Source organism: Doryrhamphus excisus, linkage group LG6, assembly GCF_037039965.1.
Source record: "Doryrhamphus excisus strain RoL-2023G ecotype Guam linkage group LG6, RoL_Dexc_Guam_v1.1, whole genome shotgun sequence".
NCBI lineage: Eukaryota > Metazoa > Chordata > Actinopteri > Syngnathiformes > Syngnathidae > Doryrhamphus > Doryrhamphus excisus.
This window is the reverse complement of record NC_136362.1, coordinates 1,139,808-1,167,618: the sequence shown is the minus strand read 5'-3', so window position 1 is coordinate 1,167,618 and position 27,811 is coordinate 1,139,808. Positions and strand designations below refer to the sequence as shown.

Below are 27,811 nucleotides of genomic sequence, written 5' to 3'. Positions count from 1 at the left end.
GAAAAACAGAAGAGTCAAAGAAGCACTGGTGAGTACAGGATTGTTAAGGATTTATTTACGGATTTGTCTACCGGAAGTACAAAATCAGCATTCATTCGGATAAAGTTGTTTATGTCAAAACACGACAGACTTCCGCCACCAATTGTAACCTTTTCCCATGAAGTAGCACGTTGAACTGTGAACAAAAGTCAGCCTTTTTTGTGTTTACGTTCGGTTTCCCTTCATTGTTTTTGCCGGCATACAGAACCATAAACGGGATTGTGTTTTTATTTGATTTCAAAATAAATTGACATTTCCCCAACATGGCGAGTTCAGAGGAGTGTATCGGAATTGTCATGTTGTCGTGTATTAATCTTTATATAAGAAATTAATTTAATGTATAAATGAAGAGTATACGTTATTTTAAAAATGGTTTACGTTCACCTGCGAAGCAGTGACGCTTTATTCTGAACTTGAAACCGGAAACGGATAAAGTGGTCATGCTCGTGCGTGGTGTCTGTCCACGGTCTCACCTCTGAGTGACATTAAAACCTCAAGTGGACCGCCGGCATATTTCTCCGACTGGAGTCCGACGTGGAGACTCGAACCCACCCCGGGAGTTGGTTCCCCTCCGAAAGTAGTCGGTCCTGTGGCGAGGTTTGTTGTGAAAGTGCTCGTCCGATACCGGAAGTTGACCAGTGAGACTTGAGCCGTCCACGCCGCCGGGAAGAGGTAACTAGCAACAACACAGCACTTAGCTTAATTTTCACTCATTTTAGTTTAAACTCCGTGGAATTCATTTAAAAGTCGCCTTAACGGTTCATGGAAATCAATCAGTGCCTTCAACAGGTTGGAACGCGGCTTCCGGCTTCACAGTCACGTGAATGTAAATAATGACTTTGCTGTAGTGTTTGTGTGTACTTACACACATACTTAAAGGGGACTTATTATGCTAATTTTTGTTCCTTGGCATCACATGTGGACTCTGTGACACAAGATAACACTAACCCGCACTGAAAGCTTTCTAGATCTTCCAGAATCTGCACTTCCATAAATCCGGAATTTGGATTTTTCATTCATTCATTTTCTACCGCTTTTTCCTCACAAGGAGCCTATCCCAGCTGTCTTCAGGCGAGAGGCGGGGTACACCCTGGACTGTTCGCCAGCCAATCACAGGGCACATATAGACAAACAACCATTCACATTCATACCTATGGACAATTTGGAGTCGCTAATTAACCTCGCATGTTTTTTTTGGAATGTGGGAGGAAACCGGAGTACCCGGAGAAAACCCACGCATGTACGGGGAGAACATGCAAACTCCAAGGGCAGAATTGAACCCTGGTCTCCTAGCTGTGAGGTCTGTGTGCTAACCACTCGACCGCCGTGCCGCTTTTTCCATAAACTCATTCATTCATTCATTTTCTACCGCTTTTCCTCATGAGGGTCGCGGGGGGTGCTGGAGCCTATCCCAGCTGTCTTCGGGCGAGAGGCGGGGTACACCCTGGACTGGTCGCCAGCCAATCACAGGGCACATATAGACAAACAACCATTCATACTCACATTCATACCTATGGACAATTTGGAGTCGCTAATTAACCTAGCATGTTTTTGGGATGTGGGAGGAAAGTACCCGGAGAAAACCCACGCATGACCAAGGGTGGAATTGAACCCTGGTCTCCTAGCTGTGAGGTCTGCACGCTAACCACTCACCCGCCGTGCGGCCTTTTCCATAAACTGTGTGTTTTAATTTATTCCACTCAGAATAAATGAACTTAGCTTGTACCCATGCACGCCCATACAAGGACATCCGCCTCACAGTGACATCACAAGGACCCTGTGTTAGAAAAAACTGTCTTAAAGGGGAAGAAGCGGAATTTAAGCATCTCCATATTTCTCTACACTACTTTGGGCTTTCCAGACAGAAGGTTTGTGTCATGTTCCGACTCCTCAGCCGTAATGGCCGAAGGAAGCCGAGGTTCCCGGTGCACCAACGGCGCTATGAGCACCACAGAGCCATCATGGCCATACGTCGGGAGGACATCAACCCGTGGGAGAGGAGGGCGCCCCTGGCCCCCCGCCACGTCCGAGACCTGACTCAGGACGGCATCAAAGTTCTGGTCCAGCCATCCAACCGTAGGGCAATCCACGAGAAGGTTCGCTCAGAAGGTGTCACTACTTTGTCATAGCTTCAAGCTAACGCGGGTTCTTCTGCTTTCAGTTCTACGCTAAAGCCGGCGCCGTCATCCAGGAGGACATCTCGGAGGCGTCGCTGATCATCGGCGTAAAGAGGCCGCCGGAGGAGAAAGTGATTCCCAAGAAGACGTACGCCTTCTTCTCCCATACCATAAAGGCTCAGGAGGCCAACATGGGGCTGCTGGATGACCTCCTCAAGAAGGTGAGCGATCTTGTTATGCTCTTTTATTCTTTATTTGAAATGAGTTTCCATGCGTTTCCATTCAAATCTGGATTAGATCTGGATTAAGTCATTATATCATCTGCTCACGTGCAAACATCCAGCAAAATATTCTTGTCACTATTCATTGCAAATGTACATGTTGCATTTACATTGCTGACAAATGTGGTTCAGATCTGGATTAACCTTGATATTATATCTTCTGATTCTGCACACAATGTCACACATTTCAGTCGCCATACAGTGCACGTTTACATTTTGCATTTCCATTCAATCTGGGTTAAATCTGGATTCAAATCTGGGTTAAATCTGGATTCAAATCTGGATTAATCTCGGTTTGCCATTATATCATCTGCTCACGTGCAAACATCCAGCAAAATATTCTTGTCACTATTCATTGCAAATGTACATGTTGCATTTACATTGCTGACAAATGTGGTTCAGATCTGGATTAACCTTGATATTATATCTTCTGATTCTGCACACACTGTCGCACATTTGAGTCACTATCCAGTGCACTTTTACATTTTGCATTTCCATTCAATCTGGATTCAAATCTGGATCGGATCTGGATTAATCTCGGTTTGTCATTATATCATCTGCTCACGTGCAAACATCCAGCAAAAGATTCTTGTCACTATTCATTGCAAATGTTGCATTTACATTGGTGACAAATGTGGCTCAGATCTGGATTAACCTTGATATTATATCTTCTGATACTGCACACATTGTCGCACATTTGAGTCACTATCCAGTGCACATTTATATTTTCCATTTCCATTCAATCTGGATTCAAATCTGGATTAGATCTGGATTCAAATCTCGGTTTGTCCTTATATCATCTGCTCACATGCAAATTCAAATCTGGATTAACCTTGATATTATATCTTTTGATTCTGCACAAACTGTCGCACTTTTACATTTTGCATTTCCATTCAATCTGGATTCAAATCTGGATTAAATCCGGATTCAGATCTGGATTAATCTCTGTCATTATATCATCTGCTCACGTGCAAACATCCAGCAAAAGATTCTTGTCACCAATCACTGCAAATGTACATGTTGCATTTAGCTTGATGACAAATCAGATCTGGATTAAACCTGGTTTGACATGACTGCTTGTGTGTAATCTGTACACACTGCACATTTTGTTCAAATCAAATTAGAGCCGGCGTAAGACAGGAAGTAGCACACTAACAAGAGATACTAGAATTAGCATGGAGTCAAAAATACACGTAAACAAACCATCAAGTACATGTACATCATTCATGGACGCCATCACGCCACAACGCTTTCCACGGAGAAGCGGAATGATAAGTGGATCAAGGTTGTGTGTGTGAAAGATTCTTATTTAGTCTTTTGACTTATTAAGCTGTGTGTGTGTGTGTGTGTGTGTGTGTGTGTGATACTGTCTCTATTAGTCTAATTAGACCAGTAATGTGAAAAAAAAACCTTGACAAAAATGTAAGTGTGTGTCTGTGTTGTTTAAGACATGAAAGGGAACGTTGAGTCGCCATAGCAACAGTAACTCTTAACGTGTGCTACCTGAGCGCCACCTGCTCAGAAGCAAATAACGCTTGGTTAGTCATCTGGTAGGTTCTCATCTTAAAAGGGAAATATTCCAAAAAGGAAATCGTGTAAATGATTAATATAAAATTTTTACTTGAATACAAATACGTCCTTCCTTCCTTCCTTTGTTTGTTGTCTCAACTCTGCCCTCGATGGCATCCCATAATAAGCAGGTTTTCAATGCTAACTACAAACATACTCCATTTATAAATGAGGAATTGTACTTAGCATAAATTCACTTATCACTTATTAGCAGTGATAAACGAGGGATGCGTTCCATTTTCCTTTCAGAAGGTTCACCTGATCGACTGATCCAGCCTGATCCACTTGCATCCGTCCTTCCTTCCTTCCTTGTTTTCTCAACTCTGCCCTCGATTAGTCCACTTGCGTCCTTCCTTCCTTCCTTCCTTCCTTCCTCAACCCTGCCCTCAACTGGTCCACTTGCGTCGTCCGTCCATCCTTCCTTCTCCCTTCCTTCCTCAACCCTGCCCTCGACTTGTCCAATTGCGTCCGTCCTTCCTTCCTTCCTTCCTTCCTTCCTTGTTGTCTCAACTCTGCCCTCGACTAGTCCACTTGCGTCCTTCCTTCCTTCCTTGTTGTCTCAACTCTGCACTCGACTAGTCCACTTGCGTCCTTCCTTCCTTCCTTGTTGTCCGAACTCTGCACTCGACTAGTCCACTTGCGTCCTTCCTTCCTTCCTTGTTGTCTCAACTCTGCCCTCGACTAGTCCACTTGCATCCTTCCTTCCTTCCTCAACCCTGCCCTCAACTGGTCCACTTGCGTCCGTCCGTCCTTCCTTCTCCCTTCCTTCCTCAACCCTGCCCTCGACTTGTCCAATTGCGTCCGTCCTTCCTTCCTTCCTTCCTTGTTGTCTCAACTCTGCCCTCGACTAGTCCACTTGCGTCCTTCCTTCCTTCCTTGTTGTCTCAACTCTGCACTCGACTAGTCCACTTGTGTCCTTCCTTCCTTCCTTGTTGTCTCAACTCTGCCCTCGATGGCATCCCATAATAAGCAGGTTTTCAATGCTAACTACAAACATACTCCATTTATAAATGAGGAATTGTACTTAGCATAAATTCACTTATCACTTATTAGCAGTGATAAACGAGGGATGCGTTCCATTTTCCTTTCAGGAGGTTCGCCTGATCGACTGATCCAGCCTGATCCACTTGCATCCGTCCTTCCTTCCTTCCTTGTTTTCTCAACTCTGCCCTCGATTAGTCCACTTGCGTCCTTCCTTCCTTCCTTCCTTCCTCAACCCTGCCCTCAACTGGTCCACTTGCATCGTCCGTCCGTCCATCCTTCTCCCTTCCTTCCTCAACCCTGCCCTCGACTTGTCCAATTGCGTCCGTCCTTCCTTCCTTCCTTCCTTCCTTGTTGTCTCAACTCTGCACTCGACTAGTCCACTTGTGTCCTTCCTTCCTTCCTTGTTGTCTCAACTCTGCCCTCGACTAGTCCACTTGTGTCCTTCCTTCCTTCCTTGTTGTCTGAACTCTGAACTCGACTAGTCCACTTGCGTCCTTCCTTCCTTCCTTGTTGTCTCAACTCTGCCCTCGACTAGTCCACTTGCCTCCTTCCTTCCTTCCTTGTTGTCTCAACTCTGCCCTCGACTAGTCCACTTGCGTCCTTCCTTCCTTCCTTGTTGTCTGAACTCTGCCCTCGACTAGTCCACTTGCGTCCGTCCTTCCTTCCTTCCTTCCTTCCTTGTTGTCTCAACTCTGCCCTCGACTAGTCCACTTGCGTCCTTCCTTCCTTCCTCAACCCTGCCCTTGACTGGTCTAATTGCATCCTTCCTTCCGCCCTTCCTTCCTTCCTCAACCCTGCCCTCGACTAGTCCACTTGTGTCCTTCCTTCCTTCTTTCCTTCCTTGTTGTCTCAACTCTGCCCTCGACTAGTCCACTTGCATCCTTCCTTACTTCCTTGTTGTCTCAACTCTGCCCTCGACTAGTCCACTTGCGTCCTTCCTTCCTTCCTTGTTGTCTGAACTCTGCCCTCGACTAGTCCACTTGCGTCCGTCCTTCCTTCCTTCCTTCCTTGTTGTCTCAACTCTGCCCTCGACTAGTCCACTTGCGTCCTTCCTTCCTCAACCCTGCCCTTGACTGGTCTAATTGCATCCTTCCTTCCGCCCTTCCTTCCTTCCTCAACCCTGCCCTCGACTAGTCCACTTGTGTCCTTCCTTCCTTCTTTCCTTCCTTGTTGTCTCAACTCTGCCCTCGACTAGTCCACTTGCATCCTTCCTTACTTCCTTGTTGTCTCAACTCTGCCCTCGACTAGTCCACTTGCGTCCTTCCTTCCTTCCTTGTTGTCTGAACTCTGCCCTCGACTAGTCCACTTGCGTCCGTCCTTCCTTCCTTCCTTCCTTGTTGTCTCAACTCTGCCCTCGACTAGTCCACTTGCGTCCTTCCTTCCTCAACCCTGCCCTTGACTGGTCTAATTGCATCCTTCCTTCCTTCCGCCCTTCCTTCCTTCCTCAACCCTGCCCTCAACTGGTCCACTTGCGTCCTTCCTTCCTTCCTTGTTGTCTCACCTCTGCCCTCGACTAGTCCACTTGTGTCCTTCCTTCCTTCCTTCCTTGTTGTCTCAACTCTGCACTCGACTAGTCCACTTGCGTCCTTCCTTCCTTCCTTCCTTGTTGTCTCAACTCTGCCCTCGACTAGTCCACTTGCGTCCTTCCTTCCTTCCTTGTTGTCTGAACTCTGCCCTCGACTAGTCCACTTGCGTCCGTCCTTCCTTCCTTCCTTCCTTGTTGTCTCAACTCTGCCCTCGACTAGTCCACTTGCATCCTTCCTTCCTTCCTCAACCCTGACCTTGACTGGTCTAATTGCATCCTTCCTTCCGTCCTTCCTTCCTTCCTCAACCCTGCCCTTGACTGGTCCACTTGCATCCTTCCTTCCTTCCTTCCTTGTTATCTCAACTCTGCCCTCGATGGCATCCCATAATAAGCAGGTTTTCAATGCTAACTACAAACATACTCCATTTATAAATAAGGAATTGTACTTAGCATAAATTCACTTATCACTTATTAGCAGTGATAAACGAGGGATGCGTTCCATTTTCCTTTCAGGAGGTTCGCCTGATCGACTACGAGAAGATGGTGGACGCTAACGGCTACCGCATCGTAGCGTTTGGACAGTGGGCGGGCGTCGCAGGTACACGGTCATCAATATCCACTCTCGGCTCCTTGACTCCGACTTCAATCATTTCATCGATTTCTTTCTTCAGGCATGATCAACATCTTGCACGGTTTGGGTCTTCGCTTCCTGGCGCTGGGCCACCACACTCCCTTCATGGTAACGCGCAGCACAAATAAAAGAACGCGAGTAGCGTGATGCCGGCGTAACGCTCGCTGTGTTCTGCCGCCAGCACATCGGCATGGCTCACAACTACCGCAACGTCAGCCAGGCCATCCAGGCCGTCAGGGACTGCGGCTACGAGATCTCCATGGGACTCATGCCCAAATCCATCGGACCCGTCACCTTCTGCTTCACGGGGACCGGCAACGTGTCCAAGGTATGTCCGCACGCACGCACGCACGCACGCTTGGAATCAAACACGCGCTGTAGTGTCCTTTGCTCTCCGCAGGGAGCACAGGACATCATCAACGAGCTTCCTGTGGAATACGTGGAGCCTCACGAGCTGAAGGATGTCTGTCAGACTGGGGGTACGTGTCATGTGATCACGTGATGGACACAAGCGCCACAACGGAACTCGCCTACACCTTCCTTCCTTCCTTCCTTCCTTCCTTCCTTCCTTCCTTGCCGTCTCAACCCTGCCCTCGACTGGTCCCCTTGCATCCTTCCTTCCTTCCTTGTTGTCTGAACCCTGCCCTCGACTGGTCCACTTGCATCCTTCCTTCCTTCCTTCCTTCCTTGTTGTCTCAACCCTGCCCTCGACTGGTCCACTTGCATCCTTCCTTCCTTCCTTCCTTGTCGTCTCAACCCTGCCCTCGACTGGTCCACTTGTGTCCTTCCTTCCTTCCTTCCTTGTCGTCTCAACCCTGCCCTCGACTGGTCCACTTGCATCCTTCCTTCCTTCCTTCCTTGTCGTCTCAACCCTGCCCTCGACTGGTCCACTTGTGTCCTTCCTTCCTTCCTTCCTTGTCGTCTCAACCCTGCTCTCGACTGGTCCACTTGCGTCCTTCCTTCCTTCCTTCCTTCTCATCTCAACCCTGCCCTCGGCTGGTCCACTTGCATCCTTCCTTCCTCCCTTCCTTGTCGTCTCAACCCTGCCCTCGACTGGTCCACTTGCGTCCTTTGTTCCTTCCTTCCTTCCTTCCTTGCCGTCTCAACCCTGCTCTCGACCTGTCCATTTGCGTCCTTCCTTTCTTCCTTCCTTGTCGTCTCCACCCTGCCCTCGACGTGTCCACTTGCATCCTTCCTTCCTTGTCGTCTCCACCCTGCCCTCGACTGGTCCACTTGCGTCCTTTGTTCCTTCCTTCCTTCCTTGTCATCTCAACCCTGCTCTCGACTGGTCCACTTGCATCCTTTGTTCCTTCCTTCGTTCCTTCCTTCCTTCTTTCCTTGTCGTCTCAACCCTGCCCTCGACTGGTCCACTTGCGTCCTTCCTTCCTTCCTTGTCGTCTCAACCCTGCCCTCGACTGGTCCACTTGCGTCCTACCTTCCTTCCTTTCTTCCTTCCTTGTCGTCTCAACCCTGCGCTCGACTGGTCCACTTACATCCTTCCTTCCTTGTTGTCTCAACCCTGCCCTCGACTGGTCCACTTGCGTCCTTCCTTCCTTTCTTCCTTCCTTCCTTCCTTGTCGTCTCAACCCTGCCCTCGACTGGTCCACTTGCGTCCTTCCTTCCTTCCTTCCTTGTCGTCTCAGTCCTGCCCTCGACTGGTCCACTTTCATCCTTCCTTCCTTCCTTCCTTCCTTGCCATCTCAGTCCTGCCCTCGACTGGTCCACTTTCATCCTTCCTTCCTTCCTTCCTTCCTTGCCATCTCAGTCCTGCCCTCGACTGGTCCACTTGCATCCTTCCTTCCTTCCTTGCCATCTCAACCCTGTCCTTGACTGGTCCACTTGCATCCTTCCTTCCTTCCTTGCCATCTCAACCCTGTCCTTGACTGGTCTACTTGCGTACTTACACTGACGCCATGTTTACTGCTTGTTTTATTTTTGGTTGATTTCTACTTCCTGTTGGCCCTATTGACCAACTTTATGTGTTTAAGGAGTTTATATGGCTACATTTTTAAACCGTATATTAGCAGGCAAATATTCATGCTAGCAGACAGTGAGAGCGACGCCCCGGGAAAAACATTGCCAATAAAAGCACCTAATAAGGACATGAAATATGAATATACATATTGCCAAAGTGTCTGTTGTCTCCCACAAACCCGCTAGACTGGATCACGTTGGGGTCACCAACCCCTGTTGTCGTTTTAGACATGACCAAAGTGTACGCCACCGTGCTGAGTCGCCACCACCACCTGATGAGGAAGAGCGACGGCATCTACGACCCCATGGAGTACGAGAATCACCCAGAGCTCTACACGTCCCACTTCAGGACCAGCGTGAGACCCCCCCCTCTCCCCCGTGCCCCTCCTCCACTCCACTCATTCCTGTCAATCAGCAAGTTCAAACGGTTCATCACAAACATCCTCGCAGGTGGCGCCGTACACAAACTGCCTGATCAATGGCATTTACTGGGACCCCCAGACCCCCCGACTCCTCAGGCGGCTGGACGCTCAGAAGCTGATGCGACCGTCCAAAAGCTCGTCTCCGGCTAACGAGGGGATGCCTCAGCTGCCTCACAAGTAAGACCACCCTGCACCGTTCCTTGGTTCTACGCCGAGAAATTAAGTGTTGCTCATGGGTATGAATACTTTTACAACCAACTCTATGTTTATGTAATAACTTTTTTTATTATTCAATGTTAAGCTACGGTCATGTGACCCCCCCCGCCCCCCACTATGTTATTTGTCCTATGCTAGCATCCACGTAATACGCAAAGCCTCAAAGTTGTATCATCGTTCAGCAAATGCTCAATTATTTTGGACAATCAATTGATGAAGATGTTTAGCATAAACATAGCTAGTTAGCTCGCTAGCTAGTTGGCGGCCATGTTTTTCGTGTGACACGTGACATGTTGTCAGCCCCCTAAAGATCTGTAGCAACTTTCACGCTGATTCGGCTAAACACTAGTTTAGTACTTTGAATACAACTTATAGTCATTTAGCGCCATCCTCTGCTGTGCTGCATTTGAGGACATCAGGAGTAGAAGAGTTGTTTTTTTTAATGTCGACTTCTGGTCTTTTTTGGCTGACAGACTGTTAGCCATCTGCGACATATCCGCCGACACGGGAGGCTCCATCGAGTTCATGAACGAATGCACGACCATCGACAAGCCTTTCTGCATGTACGACGCCGACCAGCACATCGACCATGACAGGTAGCTAATTGCTAATAAGCTAATTGTTATTGCCATCCATATGAATCTAAAAATAGATTACAACATGCAGACGGTGTTTTCCATCAAATGAAATGATTGTAATGCGATGATTTCAGTGTGGAAGGCAACGGCATCCTCATGTGTTCCATCGACAACCTTCCAGCTCAGCTGCCCATCGAGGCCACCGAGTACTTTGGAGATCGTCTGTTTCCTTACATCTGGGAGATGGTATGATGTTCCCATGTTTTCCTGGAGGCCAAGGCTGGATCCTCCACGTAGAAGCCAAACCACGAGTTGGCTTACCATGATTCCAAGTGCAAGAAGGAAGGATGGGAGAGAAGGAAGGAAAAGAAGGGAGAGAAAGAAGGAAGGGAGTGAAGAAAGAAAAGAAGGAAGGAAGGGAGAGAAGAAAGGAAGGAAGGAAGGGAGAGTTTGATGAGAAGAAAGGAAGGAAGGAAGGATGAGAAGGAAGAACGCAAGTCGACCAGTCGAGGGCAGGGTTGAGACAGGAAGGGATAGAAGGGAGGAAGGAAAGGAGAGAAGGAAGGAAAGACGCAAGTGGACCAGTCGAGGGCAAGATTGAGACAGGAAGGAAGGGAGAGAAGGAAGGAAGGAAGAGAAGGAAGGAAGGAAGGACTCAAGTGGACCAGTCAAGGGTAGGATTGAGACAGGAAGGAAGGGAGAGAAGGAAGGAAGGAAGAGAAGGAAGGAAGGACTCAAGTGGACCAGTTGAGGGCAAGGTTGAGGAAGGAAGGAAGGACGCAAGTAGACCAGTCGAGGGCAGGGTTGAAGAAGGAAGGAAGGAAGGAAGGAAGGAAGGAAGGAAGGACGCAATTGGACCAGTCGAGGGCAGGGTTGAGGATGGAAGGAAGGAAGGAAGGAAGGAAGGAAGGAAGGAAGGAAGGAAGGAAGGATGCAATTGGACAAGTCGAGGGCAGGGTTGAGACAGGAAGGAAGGAAGGAAGGAAGGTAGAGAAGGAAAGAAGGAAGGACGCAAGTGGACCAGTCGAGGGCAGGGTTGAGGAAGGAAAGAAGGACGCAATTGGACCAGTCGAGGGCAGGGTTGAGACAGGAAGGAAGGAAGGGAGAAAAGGGAGGAAGGAAAGGAGAGAAGGAAGGAAGAACGCAAGTGGACCAGTCGAGGGCAGGGTTGAGACAGGAAGGAAGGAAGGGAGAGAAGGAAGGAAGGAAGGACGGATGGATGCAAGTGGACCAGTTGAGGGCAGGATTGAGGAAGGAAAGGCGGAAGGAAGGAAGGAAGGGCGGAAGGAAGGAAAGAAGGAAAGACACAAGTAGACCAGTCAAGGGCAGGGTTGAGGAAGGAAGGAAGGACACAATTGGACCAGTCGAGGGCAGGGTTGAGGAAGGAAGGAAGGAAGGTAGGAAGGAAGGAAGGACGCAATTGGACCAGTCGAGGGCAGGGTTGAGGAAGGAAGAGGGAAGGAAGGAAGGAATTGGACCAGTCGAGGGCAGGGTTGAGGAAGGAAGGAAGGAAGGAAGGAAGGAAGGACAGAGGCAATTGGACAAGTCGAGGGCAGGGTTGAGGAATGAATGAAGGAAGGAAGGAAGGAAGGAATGAATATTGAGTCCCAACATTGTCCCCCTCAGCTGCCCTCAGACGCCAGCAGACCTCTGGAGGAGGAAGACTTCAGCCCTCAAGTCCGAGACGTAAGTCCTCCACTCGGTCCACTTCTCCCTCTAGAACAGAATCCAAGCACTTTAACTTGTGTGGTTCTGGAGTCGACACGCTCCAACCTGATGTGGCTCATTTGAAATCCAGTCGGTAAGCAAACGTGAAACGGAGGCGGTATCCCAGCAGCTTCCCTTCTTGCGCTCATTCAAACTTCCAATGCTTTATATGTCTAATGTTCCTTAACAAAAAGTTATTTGCAGTGACTGCCATTGTCAGTTATGTTATGCAGTTATGAATTTTATATGAACTTTATATGAACAGCCTATTTCACCTGAATGGTTGTCTTAAATAAATAAACACTCCCACTTCTTTATTTTGCATATTGTAGCTCTACTTAAAACCCCATTAAGATCCAAAAATTCTAGCTATTTTTACACTGGTGTTTTTATTTTGATGGAGTCTATTTCCTCTCAGTATGCATTGTAGCGTAATCGGCGCTTTCTTCAATACATGCTTTTATTGTGAAAGTATACAGACAGGAAATGCTGGTTCCTCTTCCGCACGCTCGTGTACAGCGGAGACCTTGAAGCGTTCAGGGCAACGCGGTGATGCTGCCTTCGCGTAAACATGACTTTTATCAACCGCAACCACTAAAAAAGTAGATTGAAAAGTTTTTTAACCGGCTCGGGGAGACGTGGCTAGCATGAACTAGCATGGCTGTATCACAGGCTCGTCACGTGACCAGTTAAAGGAGTGGTTAAAAATAGAAAGCAGCTCGGGGAGGCAGTGTTTGCGTTTGTAGTTCATGAATTACAAATGTCTAAAAAAACTACATACGCCATGTGTAAATATTAAACGGCAAAAATGCCAGCGACTTACTTGCTAACTAATCGCTCAGTAGATGAGTGGCCATTTAAGATAACATACTGAATGATTTTGTTGTTGCATTCAGGCGGTAATCACCTCAAACGGAGCCCTGACGTCAAAGTTTGAATACATCGAGAAGCTTAGAGAAAAGAGGTAAGACCAAAAACTTGTTGACTTTAAAAGAAAGGGGAGGAGTACAGGTGGTCCTCGGTGCGTACCTACGATGTTATGCTGCTAAAAGAAAAAATACCATTCAGAATAACACAATTCCTTACTTTTGTATCCCTGTGGTTGTCTTGCATACTGGAGAGACCGTCAGCGCTGTTAAATTTAAGACAAAAAAATGTCGATATCCGTCTCTGCGTTTTGCTTGTTATTTCTCCACTTCAATAGCGTGCCTCACTTCCGTAAACAAAATTTATTTGGCGCCATTTTTTGGCTTAGTTCATCGAAACAAAGGCAGACGCTGGAGGGCGGGAACACAACCAGGAAGTAACTCAGAAAGGTGGGAACAATCACTTCCTCAACCGAGGTAAACGTAACCTTTTGAATGAACTTTATTTAAAATTGTTTTCTGTATGTGTAATGGTAATGGCGATACTTAACAGTATTACATACGAGGACCACCTGAGTATTGTTTTGGACTGTTTAACTTGTTTGTGAAAGTGACTTCTCTCAATGGTGTGTGTGTGTTTGTTTGTGTGTGTGTGAGAAGATTATACGACAGGTAACACGTCTTTTTTGTCACACCCTGTTGACGCTAATAGAGGTGGACGTGCACATTCATAGCTTGTCAGCTAATGCTGAAATATCATAATTTCATAATGGGAACAAAGTAGCAGTAGTACGACGGGTATTAGCGGTTGGTTTAAAATGTCAAATAAAAGTGAATGTACACTTTTAGTCACGGTCCACCTCTAGGAGCTCTCAAACAGTGTTTGTTGTTCAAGTTGCTTGCTAGTCGGCTAGTTTACTTTCCCGCTGGAAGTCCCGCCCCTGATTGTGGTGTTGTGCCAAGAAGCCCGCCCCCCTCGGTCCACTTCCTTTTGTCAAGTCCGTCTTTGTGCTAAGTGCACGTGAGCGTGAAAGTGGGCGTTTGACGTCGTAGTATTCTGCTTCCGCTGAAACGTGAAGCTAACTTTCCCTGTTATATTGATTGATGCCGCAGAGAGTACTCACGCAAGGACTCCTGTGACGTTTACATCGGCTAACATTAATTATTAATATTTTATATTGCATTTTTATTCTGGCATGAGCATATCTGGCGGAAAATCTGTCTTGCTTATTGACGATATCTTTTTTTTTTCTAAAACAGGGGTCTCAAATGTGGCCCGCAGGACACTAGTTTGAGGCCCCCGCCTTGATATGAAAGTTTAATGTTAGTGCGGCCCGCGCGAGTTTGATATGGATGCTGTATGGTATCATGTACCCAGAAAAAATTATTACGTTTGATTAATGTTCATGTTAAAGGTTAAATAACTGTTAATAGTTATTCTCCCTATCCGTGTGGAAGTGGTAAGTTTTTGACTTTTTTAAGTTGAAAGGAAATAACTTGGAGGCTACCGTTTAGGTCGCTAGCTCTCTAGTTTGCGAGTTAGCCTGCAGTTGCGCAATATGTTGTAAATAAAAAGAGTATAAATGTGACTATAGTCGTGTTTTGTCATGTCTACAGGGCTCTAATAATGCTTTGTTCATTTTAATCTGAAAAAAATAATTTGTCTACCCACCAACTATATGTGGTTTCTTAAGTTTTTATTATTTGCCCTTTTATTATTATTATATTTATTTATTCATTACTAATTTATTTTCTTTATTCTTGATTTGTTTATTTATTTTTCATCTTATTTTGTGTAGAAAAATAAAAAGTAAGATATTTGAGAACAGTGGAATGTTTTATCAGCGCTTTTATTGTAGAAAATCGGAACCAAAGCACTGAAAAAGTTTGTATATTTTTCTGTTTTTAATAAATGCGTTTTTTTGGGGGGGGGGCTGATGCGGGCCAGCCTCGCCCAGACCCTAGCTCCAGTGGCCCCCAAGTAAATTGAGTTTGAGACCCCTGTTCTAGAATGAAAAAGGAAAAAAATATATTTTTTTTAAAAAGGAAAAATTAAATTAATTTTCTTCTTTATTTTTCCTCTCACATTTGTCTTTGTTTTCCATGTATTTTTCCTTTTTTCTATCTTTTTTTGTCTTTTTTTCCATCTTTTTTCACTTATTATTTGCTCCATTTGATCTTAACCTGATTACTTTCTCAGGTTGCGGCTAAATGAGCGTCCACTCATGAGATGATTATCATTCTTCTTCTGCTTTTTCCTTCTCCTATGTAGGCCGCGTCTTAAGACTTATTGACTATTGTCTTAAGACTAATTGATCTTCTAGTTTTTGCAGACAAGCCAGCAAATCTTTTTAATCCCCTGATTGAGTTTTCCTCCTTCGGATATGAAAAACGTCTTCTCGTCTTGGTCTTTTCTTTGCTTTTTTAATTAGGATGAGCGGGAGGCTCCAGTCAGACCTGCTGCTGCTTGTCGTATCCAATTAGCGCACAGCAAAGTGGGGGGCAGGGGGGGCGGCTGGTGGTGGAACACCAAAGGTCACACTTACACACGTGGACAAAATTGTTGGTGCTCCTCAGTTAAAGAAAGAAAATCCCACAATTCTCACTGAAATCACTTGAAACTTACAAAAGTAACAATAAATAAAAATTTATTGAGAATTAAACAATCAATCAATCCATTTCTAATTTTCAATAATTTATTTAAATTAATTGATTTTTTTAATTAATTCTTTAATTTTAAATTAGTAAAATTCAAATCAAAATCAGCCATCACTTTTGAATGGTTGATTAACAATTATTTACATTATTTTTTTAAATTAATTAAAATAATTAATTTAATTTTTTAATTTAATTTTAAAGTAGTTAAATAAATTTTTTTAATTATTAAAAAAAATAGTCACACTTACACACGTGGACAAAATTGTCGGTGCCCCTCAGTTAAAGAAAGAAAATCCCACAACTCTCACTGAAATCACTTGAAACTTAACAATAAAAATGTAAAAAAAAGTAACAATAAAAATCAGCCATCACTTTTGAATTGTTGATTAACAATCATACATAATTTTTTAAAATTAATTTAAATAATGAATAATTTTTTTAAAGTTTATTTTTAAAGTAGTTAAATTAATTTTTAAATAAAAAAAATAGTCACACTTACACACAAAATCAAAATCAGCCATCACTTTTGAATTGTTGATTAACAATGATTTACATAATTTTTTAAAATTAATTTAAATAATGAATTATTTTTTTAAAGTTTATTTTTAAAGTAGTTAAATTAATTTTTAAATTAAAAAAATAGTCACACTTACACACAAAATCAAAATCAGCCATCACTTTTGAATTGTTGATTAACAATTATTTACATAATTTTTTGAATTAATTTAAATAATGAATACATTTTTTAAAGTTTATTTTTAAAGTAGTTAAATTAATTTTTAAATAAAAAAAATAGTCACACTTACACACAAAATCAAAATCAGCCATCACTTTTGAATTGTTGATTAACAATTATTGACATTAATTATTTAAAATTAATTTAAATTTATTTTTTAAATTTATTTTTAAAGTAGTTAAATACATTTTTAAATTAATTATTAAAAAAAATAGTCACACACACGTGGACAAAATTGTTGGTGCCCCTCAGTTAAAGAAAGAAAATCCCACAATTCTCTCTGAAATCACGTGAAACTTACAAAAGTGACAATAAATACAAATTTATTGTGAATTAATTAATCAATTAAATAATTTAAATAATTTATTTAAATGTAATTTATTTAAATGTAATTTATTTAAATGTAATTTATTTAAATTATTAAACAAAATAAATGAATGAATCAGGCCTGGACAAAAAAATGAATGAAGTCAAATGATGAAATTGCACACAAATCACAATCCTCACAACCACCATGTTTATGTCTTCGTGTCTTCTTTGCGACTCCGCCAGAGAGAAGTCTCAGATCATGGAGAAAAGCGGGATGAAGCGAGTTCTGTTGCTGGGCACGGGGTACGTCTCCACACCCGTGGTGGAATACCTGACCCGGAATGACAAGACGCAGGTGACAGTGGGTGAGTGTGGTCGTTACCGCGGCGTTTTGTTCAACTTGTTCAACTTCTAATAATGCTTTGTTCATTTTAATCTGAAAAAAATAATTTGTCTACCCACCAACTACAGTGAAGAAAATAAGTATTTGAACACCCTGCTATTTTGCTATTTCTCCCACTTAGAAATCATGGAGGGGTCTGAAATTTTCATCGTAGGTGCATGTCCACTGTGAGAGAGATAAACTAAAAAGAAAAATCCAGAAATCACAATGCATGATTTTTTAACAATTTATTTGTGTGATACAGCTGCAAATAAGTATTTGAACACCTGTGTATCATCTAGAATTCTGACCCTGAAAGACCTGTTAGTCTGCCCATTAGAAGTCCACCTGCACTCCATGTATCATCCTGAATCAGATGCACCTGTTTGAGGTCGTTAGCTGCATAAAGACACCTGTCCACCCCATACAATCAGTAAGACTTTAACTTGTAACATGGCGAAGACCAAAGAGCTGTCCAAAGACACCAGAGACAAAATTGTACACCTCCACAAGGCTGGAAAGGGCTACGGAGCAATTACCAAGCAGCTTGGTGAAAAAAGGTCCACTGTTGGAGCTATCATTAGAAAATGGAAGAAGCTAAACATGACGGTCAATCTCAATCGGAGTGGAGCCCCATGCAAGATATCACCTCGTGGGGTCTCAATGATTCTAAGAAAGGTGAGGAATCAGCCCAGAACTACACGACAGGACTTGGTCAATGACCTGAAAAGAGCTGGGACCACCGTTTCCAAGGTTACTGTAGGTAATACACTAAGACGTCATGATGTGAAATCATGCATGGCACGAAAGGTTCCCCTGCTTAAACCAGCACATGTCAAGGCCCGTCTTAAGTTTGCATATGACCATTTGGATGATACAGAGGAGTCATGGGAGAAAGTTTTATGGTCAGATGAGACCAAAATAGAACTTTTTGGTCATAATTCCAATAAGCGTGTTTGGAGGAAGAAGAATGAAGAGTACAATCCGAAGAACACCATCCCTACTGTGAAGCATGGGGGTGGTAGCATCATGCTTTGGGGGTGTTTTTCTGCACATGGGACAGGACGAGTGCACTGCATTAAAGAGAGGATGACTGGGGCCGTGTATTGTGAGATTTTGGGGAACAACCTCCTTCCCTCTGTCAGAGCATTGAAGATGGGTCGTGGCTGGGTCTTCCAACACGACAACGACCCGAAGCACACAGCCAGGAAAACCAAGGAGTGGCTCCGTAAGAAGCATATCAAGGTTCTAGCATGGCCCAGCCAGTCTCCAGACCTGAACCCAATCGAAAATCTTTGGAGGGAGCTCAAACTCCGTGTTTCTCAGCGACAGCCCAGAAACCTGACTGATCTAGAGAAGATCTGTGTGGAGGAGTGGGCCAAGATCCCTCCTGCAGTGTGTGCAAACCTGGTGAAAAACTACAGGAAACGTTTGACCTCTGTAATAGCAAACAAAGGCTACTGTACCAAATATTAACATTCATTTTCTCAGGTGTTCAAATACTTATTTGCAGCTGTATCACACAAATAAATTGTTAAAAAATCATGCATTGTGATTTCTGGATTTTTCTTTTTAGTTTATCTCTCTCACAGTGGACATGCACCTACGATGAAAATTTCAGACCCCTCCATGATTTCTAAGTGGGAGAAATAGCAAAATAGCAGGGTGTTCAAATACTTATTTTCTTCACTGTATATGTGGTTTCTTAAGTTTTTATTATTTGCCCTTTTATTATTATTATTATTGTATTTATTTATTTATTACTGATTGATGGATTTTTTAATTCTTGATTTGTTTATTTATTTTTCATCTTATTTTGTGTAGAAAAATAAAAATAAGATATTTGAGAACAGTGGAATGTTTTATCAGAGCTTTTATTGTAGAAAATTGGAACCAAAGCAAAGTTATTTTTTTTTTATATTTTTAATAAAAAATTTTTTTTTTTTTTTTGGAAAACCTGATGCGGCCCAGTGTCACCCAGACCCGAGCTCCAGTGGCCCCCAAGTAAATTGAGTTTGAGACCCCTGGCCTAGAAGGAATAAAGCCAAATACTTATTGTAGAATCATACTGAATTCCATTTTTAAATTTTGCTTATTTGCATCATGTTGAATTGCATCATATAGCAAGAAATTGCACCGAGATTACGAGATACGTAAAAGTCGCTGAGTGATGTTGTTTTTTTTTTTTTACTCCAGCCTCGGTGATCATGAAGCAGGCGCAGGATCTCTCGGCCAGATATCCCAACACCGTCCCCATCATGCTGGACGTCAGCAGCCAGGAGGCTCACCTCAACTCATTGATCAAAGACCACGACCTGGTCATCAGGTACCCATTTAAGGACTTAGGACTTAGGATCCTTGTCTTCATTGGTCGCTCTTCTCCCGCCGCAGCCTGCTGCCTTATACGCTGCACCCACTAGTGGCCAAACACTGCATTGACAGGAAGGTCAACATGGTGACCGCCAGCTACCTGAGTCCTGCTATGAAGGAGCTGCACGGCAGGTAATTAATTTAATTTTTTTTTTATTTATTTTTAAGAGCAGTTAAATTTTTTTAATAAAAAAAAAAAAAGTCACACACGTGGACAAAATTGTCGGTGCCTCTCATTTAAAGAAAGAAAATCCCACAATTCTTACTGAAATCACTTGAAACTTACAAAAGTAACAAATAAAATGTATTGAGAATTAAACAATCAAAATCAGCCATCACTTTTTAATTGTTGATTAACAATTATTTGCATTAATTTTTTAAAATTAATTTAAATAATTTAATTTTTATTTTTTTAAGTAGTTAAATACATTTTTTAATTAATTATTTTTAAAAAATAGTCACACTTACACACGTGGACAAAATTGTCGGTGCCCCTCAGTTAAAAAAAGAAAATCCCACAATTCTCACTGAAATCACTTGAAACTTACAAAAGTAACAATAAATAAAAAAATATTGAGAATTAAACAATCAATTTAATAATTTATTTAAATTAATTATTATTTTTTTAATTTTAGATTAGTAAAATTACATTTTAAATTAGTAAAATTAATTTTTTAATTAATTATAAAAAATAAATTCAATTTTATTGAGAATAAAAAAAATCAAAATCAGCCTTCACTTTTGAATTGTTTAACAATTAATTGCATTATTTTTTTAATTAATTTAAATAATTACATTTTTTTTTACATTTATATTTTAAAGTAGTTAAATTAATTTTTAAATTAATTATCAAAAAACAGTCGCACTTACACACGTGGACAAAATTGTTGGTGCCTCTCAGTTAAAGAAAGAAAGTCCCACAATTCTTACTGAAATCACTTGAAACTTACAAAAGTAACAATAAATAAAAAATATTGAGAATTAAACAATCAATTTAATAATTTATTTAAATTAATTAATATTTTTTATAAAATTTTAAATTAGTAAAATTAAATTTTAAATTAGTAAAATATTTTTTTTTATTAATTATTAAAAATATATTCTATTGTATTGAGAATTTAAAAAAATCAAAATCAGCCTTCACTTTTGAATTGTTTAACAATTAATTGCATTATTTTTTTAATTAATTTAAATAATTTACATTTATATTTTACATTTATATTTTAAATTAGTTAAATTAATTTTTAAATTAATTATTAAAAAATAGTCACACTTACACACGTGGACAAAATTGTTGGTGCCTCTCAGTTAAAGAAAGAAAATCCCACAATTCTTACTGAAATCACTTGAAACTTACAAAACTAACAATTTGTTTTATTGAGAATAAAAAATAAAATAAAAATCAGCCATCACTTGAATTGTTGATTAACAATTATTTGCATTATTTTTTAATTACATTTTTTACATTTATATTTTAAAATAGTTTAAGTTTTTATTAATTATTAAAAAATAGTCACACTTACACAGATGGACAAAATTGTTGGTGCCTCTCAGTTAAAGAAAGAAAATCCCACAATTCTTACTGAAATCACTTGAAACTTACAAAACTAACAATTTGTTTTATTGAGAATAAAAAATAAAATAAAAATCAGCCATCACTTTTGATTTGTTAACAATCATTTGCATAATTAATTAATTTTTTTACATTTATATTTTGATGATTAACAATTATTTACATAATTTTTTTAAATTAATTTAATTTAGGGGTGCATATTTTTAACTGCAGTACATTGAAATAAAATCTTATATATATATATATATACGTGTATATATATATATGTGTGTGCGTGTGTGTGTGTGTGTGTGTGTCTTAGTGCGGTGGAAGCAGGCATCACCATCGTCAATGAGATGGGACTAGATCCAGGTATTGATCACATGTTGGCCATGGAGTGTATTGATCAAGCTAAAGCTGACGGCTGCACAGTGAGCGCACACACACACACACACACACACACAAGTGAACTAGAATCAATTGTATCGTCACACAATGAGTGCATGTTGCCTTTTGTGTTTGTGTGCGTTGCGCCGCAGGTGGAATCGTACGTTTCCTTCTGCGGAGGACTCCCCGCTCCCGAGTGTTCCGACAATCCTCTTCGCTACAAGTTCAGCTGGAGTCCGTACGGCGTTCTCAACAACACCATCAGCCCCGCCCTCTTCCTGCGAGACAACAAGGTACACACGCCGCCGACAACAACGCCTTATTTATTAAGTAACATAAGTGTGTCTGTCAGATTGTGAGTATCCCACAAGGGGGCGCCCTGCTGGACGCCACGGCCCCGTTGGATTTCTTCCCCGGATTCAACTTGGAAGGTTATCCCAACCGGGACAGCACCAAATACGCAGAACTGTACGGCATCCAGAAGGTGCACACGCTGCTCAGAGGAACTTTACGCTACAAGGTGAGCTAGCAAAACACACACACTTCCTGTTGCACTTAAAGCGGTCGTGGTGACCTGTGGCGGTGTAACGCAGGGCTTCTCGAGCGCTATGAGTGGTTTCGTCAAGTTGGGTCTGATCAACAGCGATCCGTGTCCAATGCTGCAGGGTTCCTCGACGGTCACGTGGGTAAGTCCATGGCGTCCATGGCGACACTTTTCCTGTAGTTTCTTCATGTATTTGTGTCCATAGAAAGAGCTGCTGTGTCATGTGATGTCTGTGGACTCCGCCATCGCCCATGATGCGTTTGAGGCCGCCGTGTTGGACCGCGTCGGCCATGACGAGAATAAAATGGACTGTCTGAGATGGTGAGAATGAAGACAGTAGTTGATTGCAGGCGGACTGTAACGTTAGCGCGGCATGTACCGCACGCTATCGTGTATTTATTGATGATGGAATGTGTTTACATATTGCGTGCGTAGGTTTGGGATGCTGAGCGATGAGCCGGTTCCTCATGCCGACAGCGTCCTGATGGCACTGAGCAAACATCTGGAAGCTAAACTCTCCTTCAGTGAGGAAAAACACTCACGTCCACGCGGCGTCCACGCGGCGTGCTACTCAATGTGTGACGCGTCCCGCTTTTACAGGCGACGGCGAACGAGACATGATCGTCCTCAGAAGCGACTTGGGTCTTCGCCACCCTACAGGGGAGCTAGAGACCAAGCACATCAGCCTAGTCGTGTACGGAGACATCGGCGGCTTCTCCGCCATGGCTAAAACGGTCGGATACCCGGCAGCCATCAGCGCACGCATGATCCTGGACGGTCAGTCACGCCCGATTTAAAATGTTTCTCGATGCTTACTGCACGTTACACATTACAAACGCGCCCGTCTTTCCAGGTGAGATCAGATCCAAGGGAATCGTGCTCCCCATGACCAAGGAGTTCTACGTGCCGGTGTTGGCGCGCTTGAAGGACGAGGGTCTGCACGTCATGAACGCCAGCACCCTGCTGGAGTAACCAGCGCTTAACGTTTTTTTTTTTTAATTCAACTACTGCAAATCTTTTACACATCCAAATCACGGCAATAAGCATCTTTACTAGGGGAACAGCAAATCTAAACAGTTAAAAAAATAATAGTGTTTAAATGTTATGAATAAAATGAAGGCTGCTGCTTGAATTCAAAGTTGAAAGGTCACTGCTGATACTAAAAGGTGCTGTCTGTACTTGGTGCCTTGTGATTGGCTGGCGACCAGTCCACGGTGCACCCGCCTCTTCCTGCTTTGAAGCACTCAAGCCACGCCCCCACATAGCTCGTGCAAGGAAATGTCTGACAAAGCGGAAAGACGTAATGTATTTCACTATTGTAGTTCTAATTTAAAAGACAAAAAACGGTTTGTTATTATCCAGAAACGCTAGCCATACTCAATGGTTGTCGGCTAATGAGTGCTATTTAACAAAGTCTAGCTAGTAACGCTAGCTCACTGAATGTATCGCTTATCATGACGGTAACAAAATAGTGTTTGGGAAATTTTACCGCGTCAAAACGAATGGAATATTTTTAAAGCCCTTTATTTTGGAAGCAGCTACAACGTTTGCACTACTTTTTGACTTCTCGTTTCGTGTACAGAATAGCTCGCGAGTTGTCAGACGTAACTGCTAGCTTGTTGATAACGTTAGCTGATTAAGCTATGTTAGCCTATGTGCGTGTGCACGAGCTGTGAGTGATTGACAGCAATAAATATCACGCCCCCTTCCGGGTTAAACGACTGCACAATGGTTATGCTAGTCGCTGGTGCTGTTGTTATATTTTTGGAAAACGGCACCTTTTTAAGACAGCACAAAGGTCACAAATACTTTATTTTTTTGGTTATTAGTTTTTATGTTTGCCGAGTAGGCACTCCCAAGGATGTTTTTTTTAACCGCCCACCTAGGTTTGAATCATTTGCTTTGTCTTCCATGTGCACAGAGTTGCAGTGTTGTGAACGCCATATCAATAATAAAATATGTGAATAAACGTATAGTTAGGATCTGATTGCTTTGACATCGCATCTTGTGCTGATTTTTAAAGACCCAAAAAGCAGATCATCTTGTTGATATTTTTAGCTGTTTTTGTCTGAAGCCGACGTGAAATTCTTTTCACGTTATTTTTTAAAAAGTGAAATTGTAAGAACTTTTTATGTGCTAATTACAGTGACCAAAAGCATCAGTTATATTGTTCATAAGCTCTCGCCATTAAGGGAATAATATTTGTAATTAAGTGTTCAATTCATGATTAATGTGCTCATAGCAGCATAACGACAATGAGCGAATAAAGTGCAATTTTAGTTCCTAGCAATCCACCAGGCGCCAGCATTGATGACGTCACACACATGCGCCCACGACGTCTTCCGTGCCGTGAATACGTAAATATTAAGTTTCTTCTGTTGAAACATTTATGTAGAGATTTAGAGTGGTTAAAATTAATTTCGTTTAGGCGCTCTATGGATAATATGAATATGATTTAAATTTGTATTGAAGTTTTGTCTTCGACGTCAAAGAAAAAAAATATTTCACCGTAGTAGCCATTAAGCTAGCTTAGCTTGTTAGCAAATAGCAGCTAAAATGTCAATGACGATTTTTTTTAATATAAAATGTGAGCCGGAAATCAACTACCGGTCAATTATTGCATAGCGAAACTAACACATTTACTCTAATTGAGTGGTTTTGTGTGTATTTTTATTCATACTTTTTCATAAGTATTTTTACAATCTTAAATCTGTATTTTCTTCAGTGCGACGTCCTTAATATAAATGTTTCCCATATTACGCTTCCTGTCACGACACGTTAAACAGCGTTACATTGTTATCGGCGCACAAACATTAACATTTGTAAGTATTATTTTTCGTATTATTTCCTTTTATGGTGAAATGTACCGAAACATGAAACCTGAGTCAGCAGGTGTGAAATGCGTGGCGTTGGGCTCGTGACGGGCCGGCGTTGGCGAGAGGCAGCCATGCAAACGAGGCCACCATGCAGGGGATAATTGGGGAGGGTCGTTAGAAGTCAAATATGCAAATGAGGCCGGTCAAGACCTCGTCTGGACACTTGACCTACTTTGTTTTCTTGGCGAGTCTTAGCACGGATTAGAATTTAGCATCTCGCTGCGGGGATTACACCAGGGGCTCCGTGTAGGGACGGCGTTTGTAATCCACGGGCTCGTTTTCTCTTTGTCTGGATGCCGCGACCTTTCACCTCCTGTGTGTGGGCCGTCTGCCCCCCCCCCACCCCGCCAATGGAGTAAAACTGACGATGAGCATTTTGTCAACAAGTCATTTAATTGGCGGCTAAGAATGTTTGTTAGAAAATGCAGAGTAGAAAAGCCAAAGCTACAAATGAAATATCTATTCATAAAGCATAAATATAAATTTGGTCCGTTGATGTGATTTTACATGAAAAGATTATCATCAAGCTGCTTGTGTCCAGTTAAAGAATTAAAAAAAAAAGGCACGTTACAAAAATCCACTGGATAAAGTCCAATATCCCGAGTTCTCTCGGAGGAAAGTTTGTTGCTTGGAAAAGTTTTCTTCACACCAGAGATTCCAGGCTCTCGGCCGTGCTTCCTCCCAGCACTACGACGCCGTTCTTGTCCGAAGACCGGAAGCTTCTGTGGTCTTCTTGTGTCTCGAGGAGGCTCAGCATGGACTCATAGAGGAACTGGTAGCGGTCCTGGCGCACACGGGAACATCCAGCAGGTTAGTATGTCTTCATGTTATTTTGTTAATAATAAAAATGGATGATAAAATAGTTAATAATATTTAATAATAAATAGATTATACTATTACAATCAATTTTAATTAAATTAAATTATAATATATATATATATATATAATTATATATAATATATTATAATTTAATTTTATAATAAAAAATGTATTATATATTACATCACAAATGTATTGTCATTTATACAATATAGATTCAAATGAATAGTGATATTTAATTATGAAATAAAATACAAATAATTGAACTTAAGCACCGTCAATTAATAATTTAATTAAATTATAATATATATATAAATTTCTATTATATATATCTTATAAATATATTATATATTATATAATAATATATAATATAATATACATTATATTATAATTTAATTTTATAATTTTATAATTAATTGTATATTTTTTATAATATAAATAAAATATGTATTGTCATTTATACAATATAGATTCAAATGAATAGTATGTACTGTAAAAACAAGTGACAAAAATATAAAGTGATATGTAATTATGAAATAAAATACAAATAATTGAACTTAAGCACAGTCAATAATTTAATTAAATTATAATATATATTTTTTATTATATATATCTTATATATAATATAATATATAATATTTATTATATATTATATTATAATTATAATTAAATTTTATAATTTTATAATTAATTTTATAATATATTTTTAAATAATATAAGTAAAATATGTATTGTTATTTATACAATATAGATTCAAATGAATAGTATGTACTGTAAAAACAGTGACAAAAATACAAAGTGATATTTGAAATATTATGAAATAAAATATTATGAAATAAAATACAAATAATTGAACTCAATTTAATTTACTTTAATAATTTAATTTAATTATAATAAATATATATTATATATATTTTTTATTATATATTTTTTATTATGTATATTATATATATATTATAATTATATAATATATTGTATATTATGATTATAATAAAATTTTATAATAAAAAAATATATTAAGTCAAATATGTTTTGTCATTTATACAATATAGATTCAAATGAATAGTAAGTAATGTAAAAACACAACTGAAAAGTGATATTTAATGTGATATTTAATTATGATATTAATTATAAATAATTGAACTTAAGCGCCGTCACATGAGACATAAACACCGTAACTTGGAAGAAAAGAAGGCGAGTAGGAGTGATGCCTCACAAGGTGAGAGAAGGTTCCGGGTCTGCTGAGGTTGATGAGCTTGGCCGCTTGGAAGACGTCAACGGAACCTTCGGCCTCCAGCTGTCGCATCAAAGACAGCAGCGCGCAGAAGGTTCCCGCCGTGACTCCGCCCACACTGCCGTGGAGTCACACAGTGAGGGCCGGAAGCCCAATCCAATCACATCGCTGTTGTCACGGAAACCGGGCGTACTTACTGCTCGTGGACCACAGTGGGTCCTTCCTTGGCCCAGATGGTCTCCTTGACCAGGTGGAGCAGCTGGAAGGTGTTGCTGATGGGACTGTCCGGGTTCGGCCAGCGGGGTGCGCGGTAGCGTCTCACCTCCAGGACATAGTCGTCCTTGGACAGGAGATTTTTTTTGGGGGGGGGGGGTGAAAAAAAAGTGTCCATTCGTGACATGAAGACACCTTAGTCGCCGTACCTGCGTAGCTTCCAGCACAAAGTCCTGGACCACCAGCATGTCCTCGTTGGCCAAGCAGACCACATTCTCAGCCACGTGCGTGACAGTGAACGCCTCGTACACGACCGGCTGCCCTTTGCCGGGACCAAACACGGAAGGCTCCGCCTCTTCCTGTGTCTGCTGGCGTACACAAAGACAGCATATAAAGACGGCGGCGTATGTGAAGCGTAAAGATGGTCGCCGTGTGACCTGAGCGTGGTGCGAAGTCGGCAGGGACACGATGACGTGCGTGTTGTGGTCCCAAATCATCCTCCAGAAGTCTTTGAGGGTGTGTGGCAAAGGATTGTGGGTAATGATGAACTCCCTGCAGTGCTTGTAGCCCTATGTGCGCACACACACACACACACTATGATGTCATATTTGAGGCTTGCTTAAAGGCGAGTCGGGTTCTTACGCTGACGTAGGACGCGTTCATGTAGTCCGACGTGTCGCCTGCACATGGAGACAGACGAGGACAGGAAATGACATCACCCCAACGTAAACGATGTACTGTATACTACGTACAGTGGTGTGAAAAACTGTGTGCCCCCTTAAAATATTATCGAAAATTTACAAACTATAAAAAAAGTGACTA

At 41.7% G+C, this 27,811-nt stretch overlaps 2 protein-coding genes across 7 annotated transcripts in view; one reads left to right on the top strand and one right to left on the bottom strand.

Moving 5' to 3' along the window:
• Positions 1-441: 441 nt before the first annotated feature.
• Positions 442-23,816, top strand: aass (aminoadipate-semialdehyde synthase). 2 transcript variants are annotated; one of them, XM_078791078.1, is made up of 25 exons: positions 442-711; positions 1,901-2,135; positions 2,201-2,377; positions 7,029-7,113; positions 7,187-7,254; positions 7,328-7,474; positions 7,547-7,625; positions 9,349-9,476; positions 9,571-9,719; positions 10,232-10,354; positions 10,471-10,582; positions 11,963-12,022; positions 12,940-13,007; positions 13,570-13,581; positions 16,856-16,977; positions 19,191-19,320; positions 19,386-19,496; positions 21,239-21,347; positions 21,456-21,596; positions 21,656-21,823; positions 21,897-21,989; positions 22,053-22,168; positions 22,283-22,371; positions 22,448-22,624; positions 22,701-23,816. In XM_078791078.1, exons 2-25 carry the CDS (start codon positions 1,917-1,919, stop codon positions 22,817-22,819), a joined length of 2,802 nt encoding a protein of 933 aa, XP_078647204.1. In that variant the 5' UTR covers positions 442-711; positions 1,901-1,916; the 3' UTR covers positions 22,820-23,816. The 2 variants fall into 2 exon arrangements, with proteins under 2 accessions (XP_078647204.1, XP_057943484.2); XM_058087501.2 differs by lacking the exon at positions 13,570-13,581 and having other exon boundaries at positions 443-711.
• A 1,287-nt stretch (positions 23,817-25,103) lies between these two features.
• ptprz1a (protein tyrosine phosphatase receptor type Z1a) overlaps positions 25,104-27,811 on the bottom strand; it is a 56,939-nt gene continuing 54,231 nt past the window's right edge. For 4 of the 5 annotated variants that reach the window (XM_078791073.1, XM_078791074.1, XM_078791076.1 and 1 more), the window contains 5 exons: positions 27,632-27,669; positions 27,199-27,558; positions 26,974-27,116; positions 26,759-26,894; positions 25,104-25,507 (listed from right to left, as the gene is read on the bottom strand). In XM_078791073.1, the coding sequence (XP_078647199.1) occupies positions 25,367-25,507; positions 26,759-26,894; positions 26,974-27,116; positions 27,199-27,558; positions 27,632-27,669 (818 nt within the window). In that variant the 3' untranslated portion in view covers positions 25,104-25,366. The remainder of the gene's footprint in view (positions 25,508-26,758; positions 26,895-26,973; positions 27,117-27,198; positions 27,559-27,631; positions 27,670-27,811) is intronic. The other variant, XM_078791075.1, reaches the window with a different exon arrangement.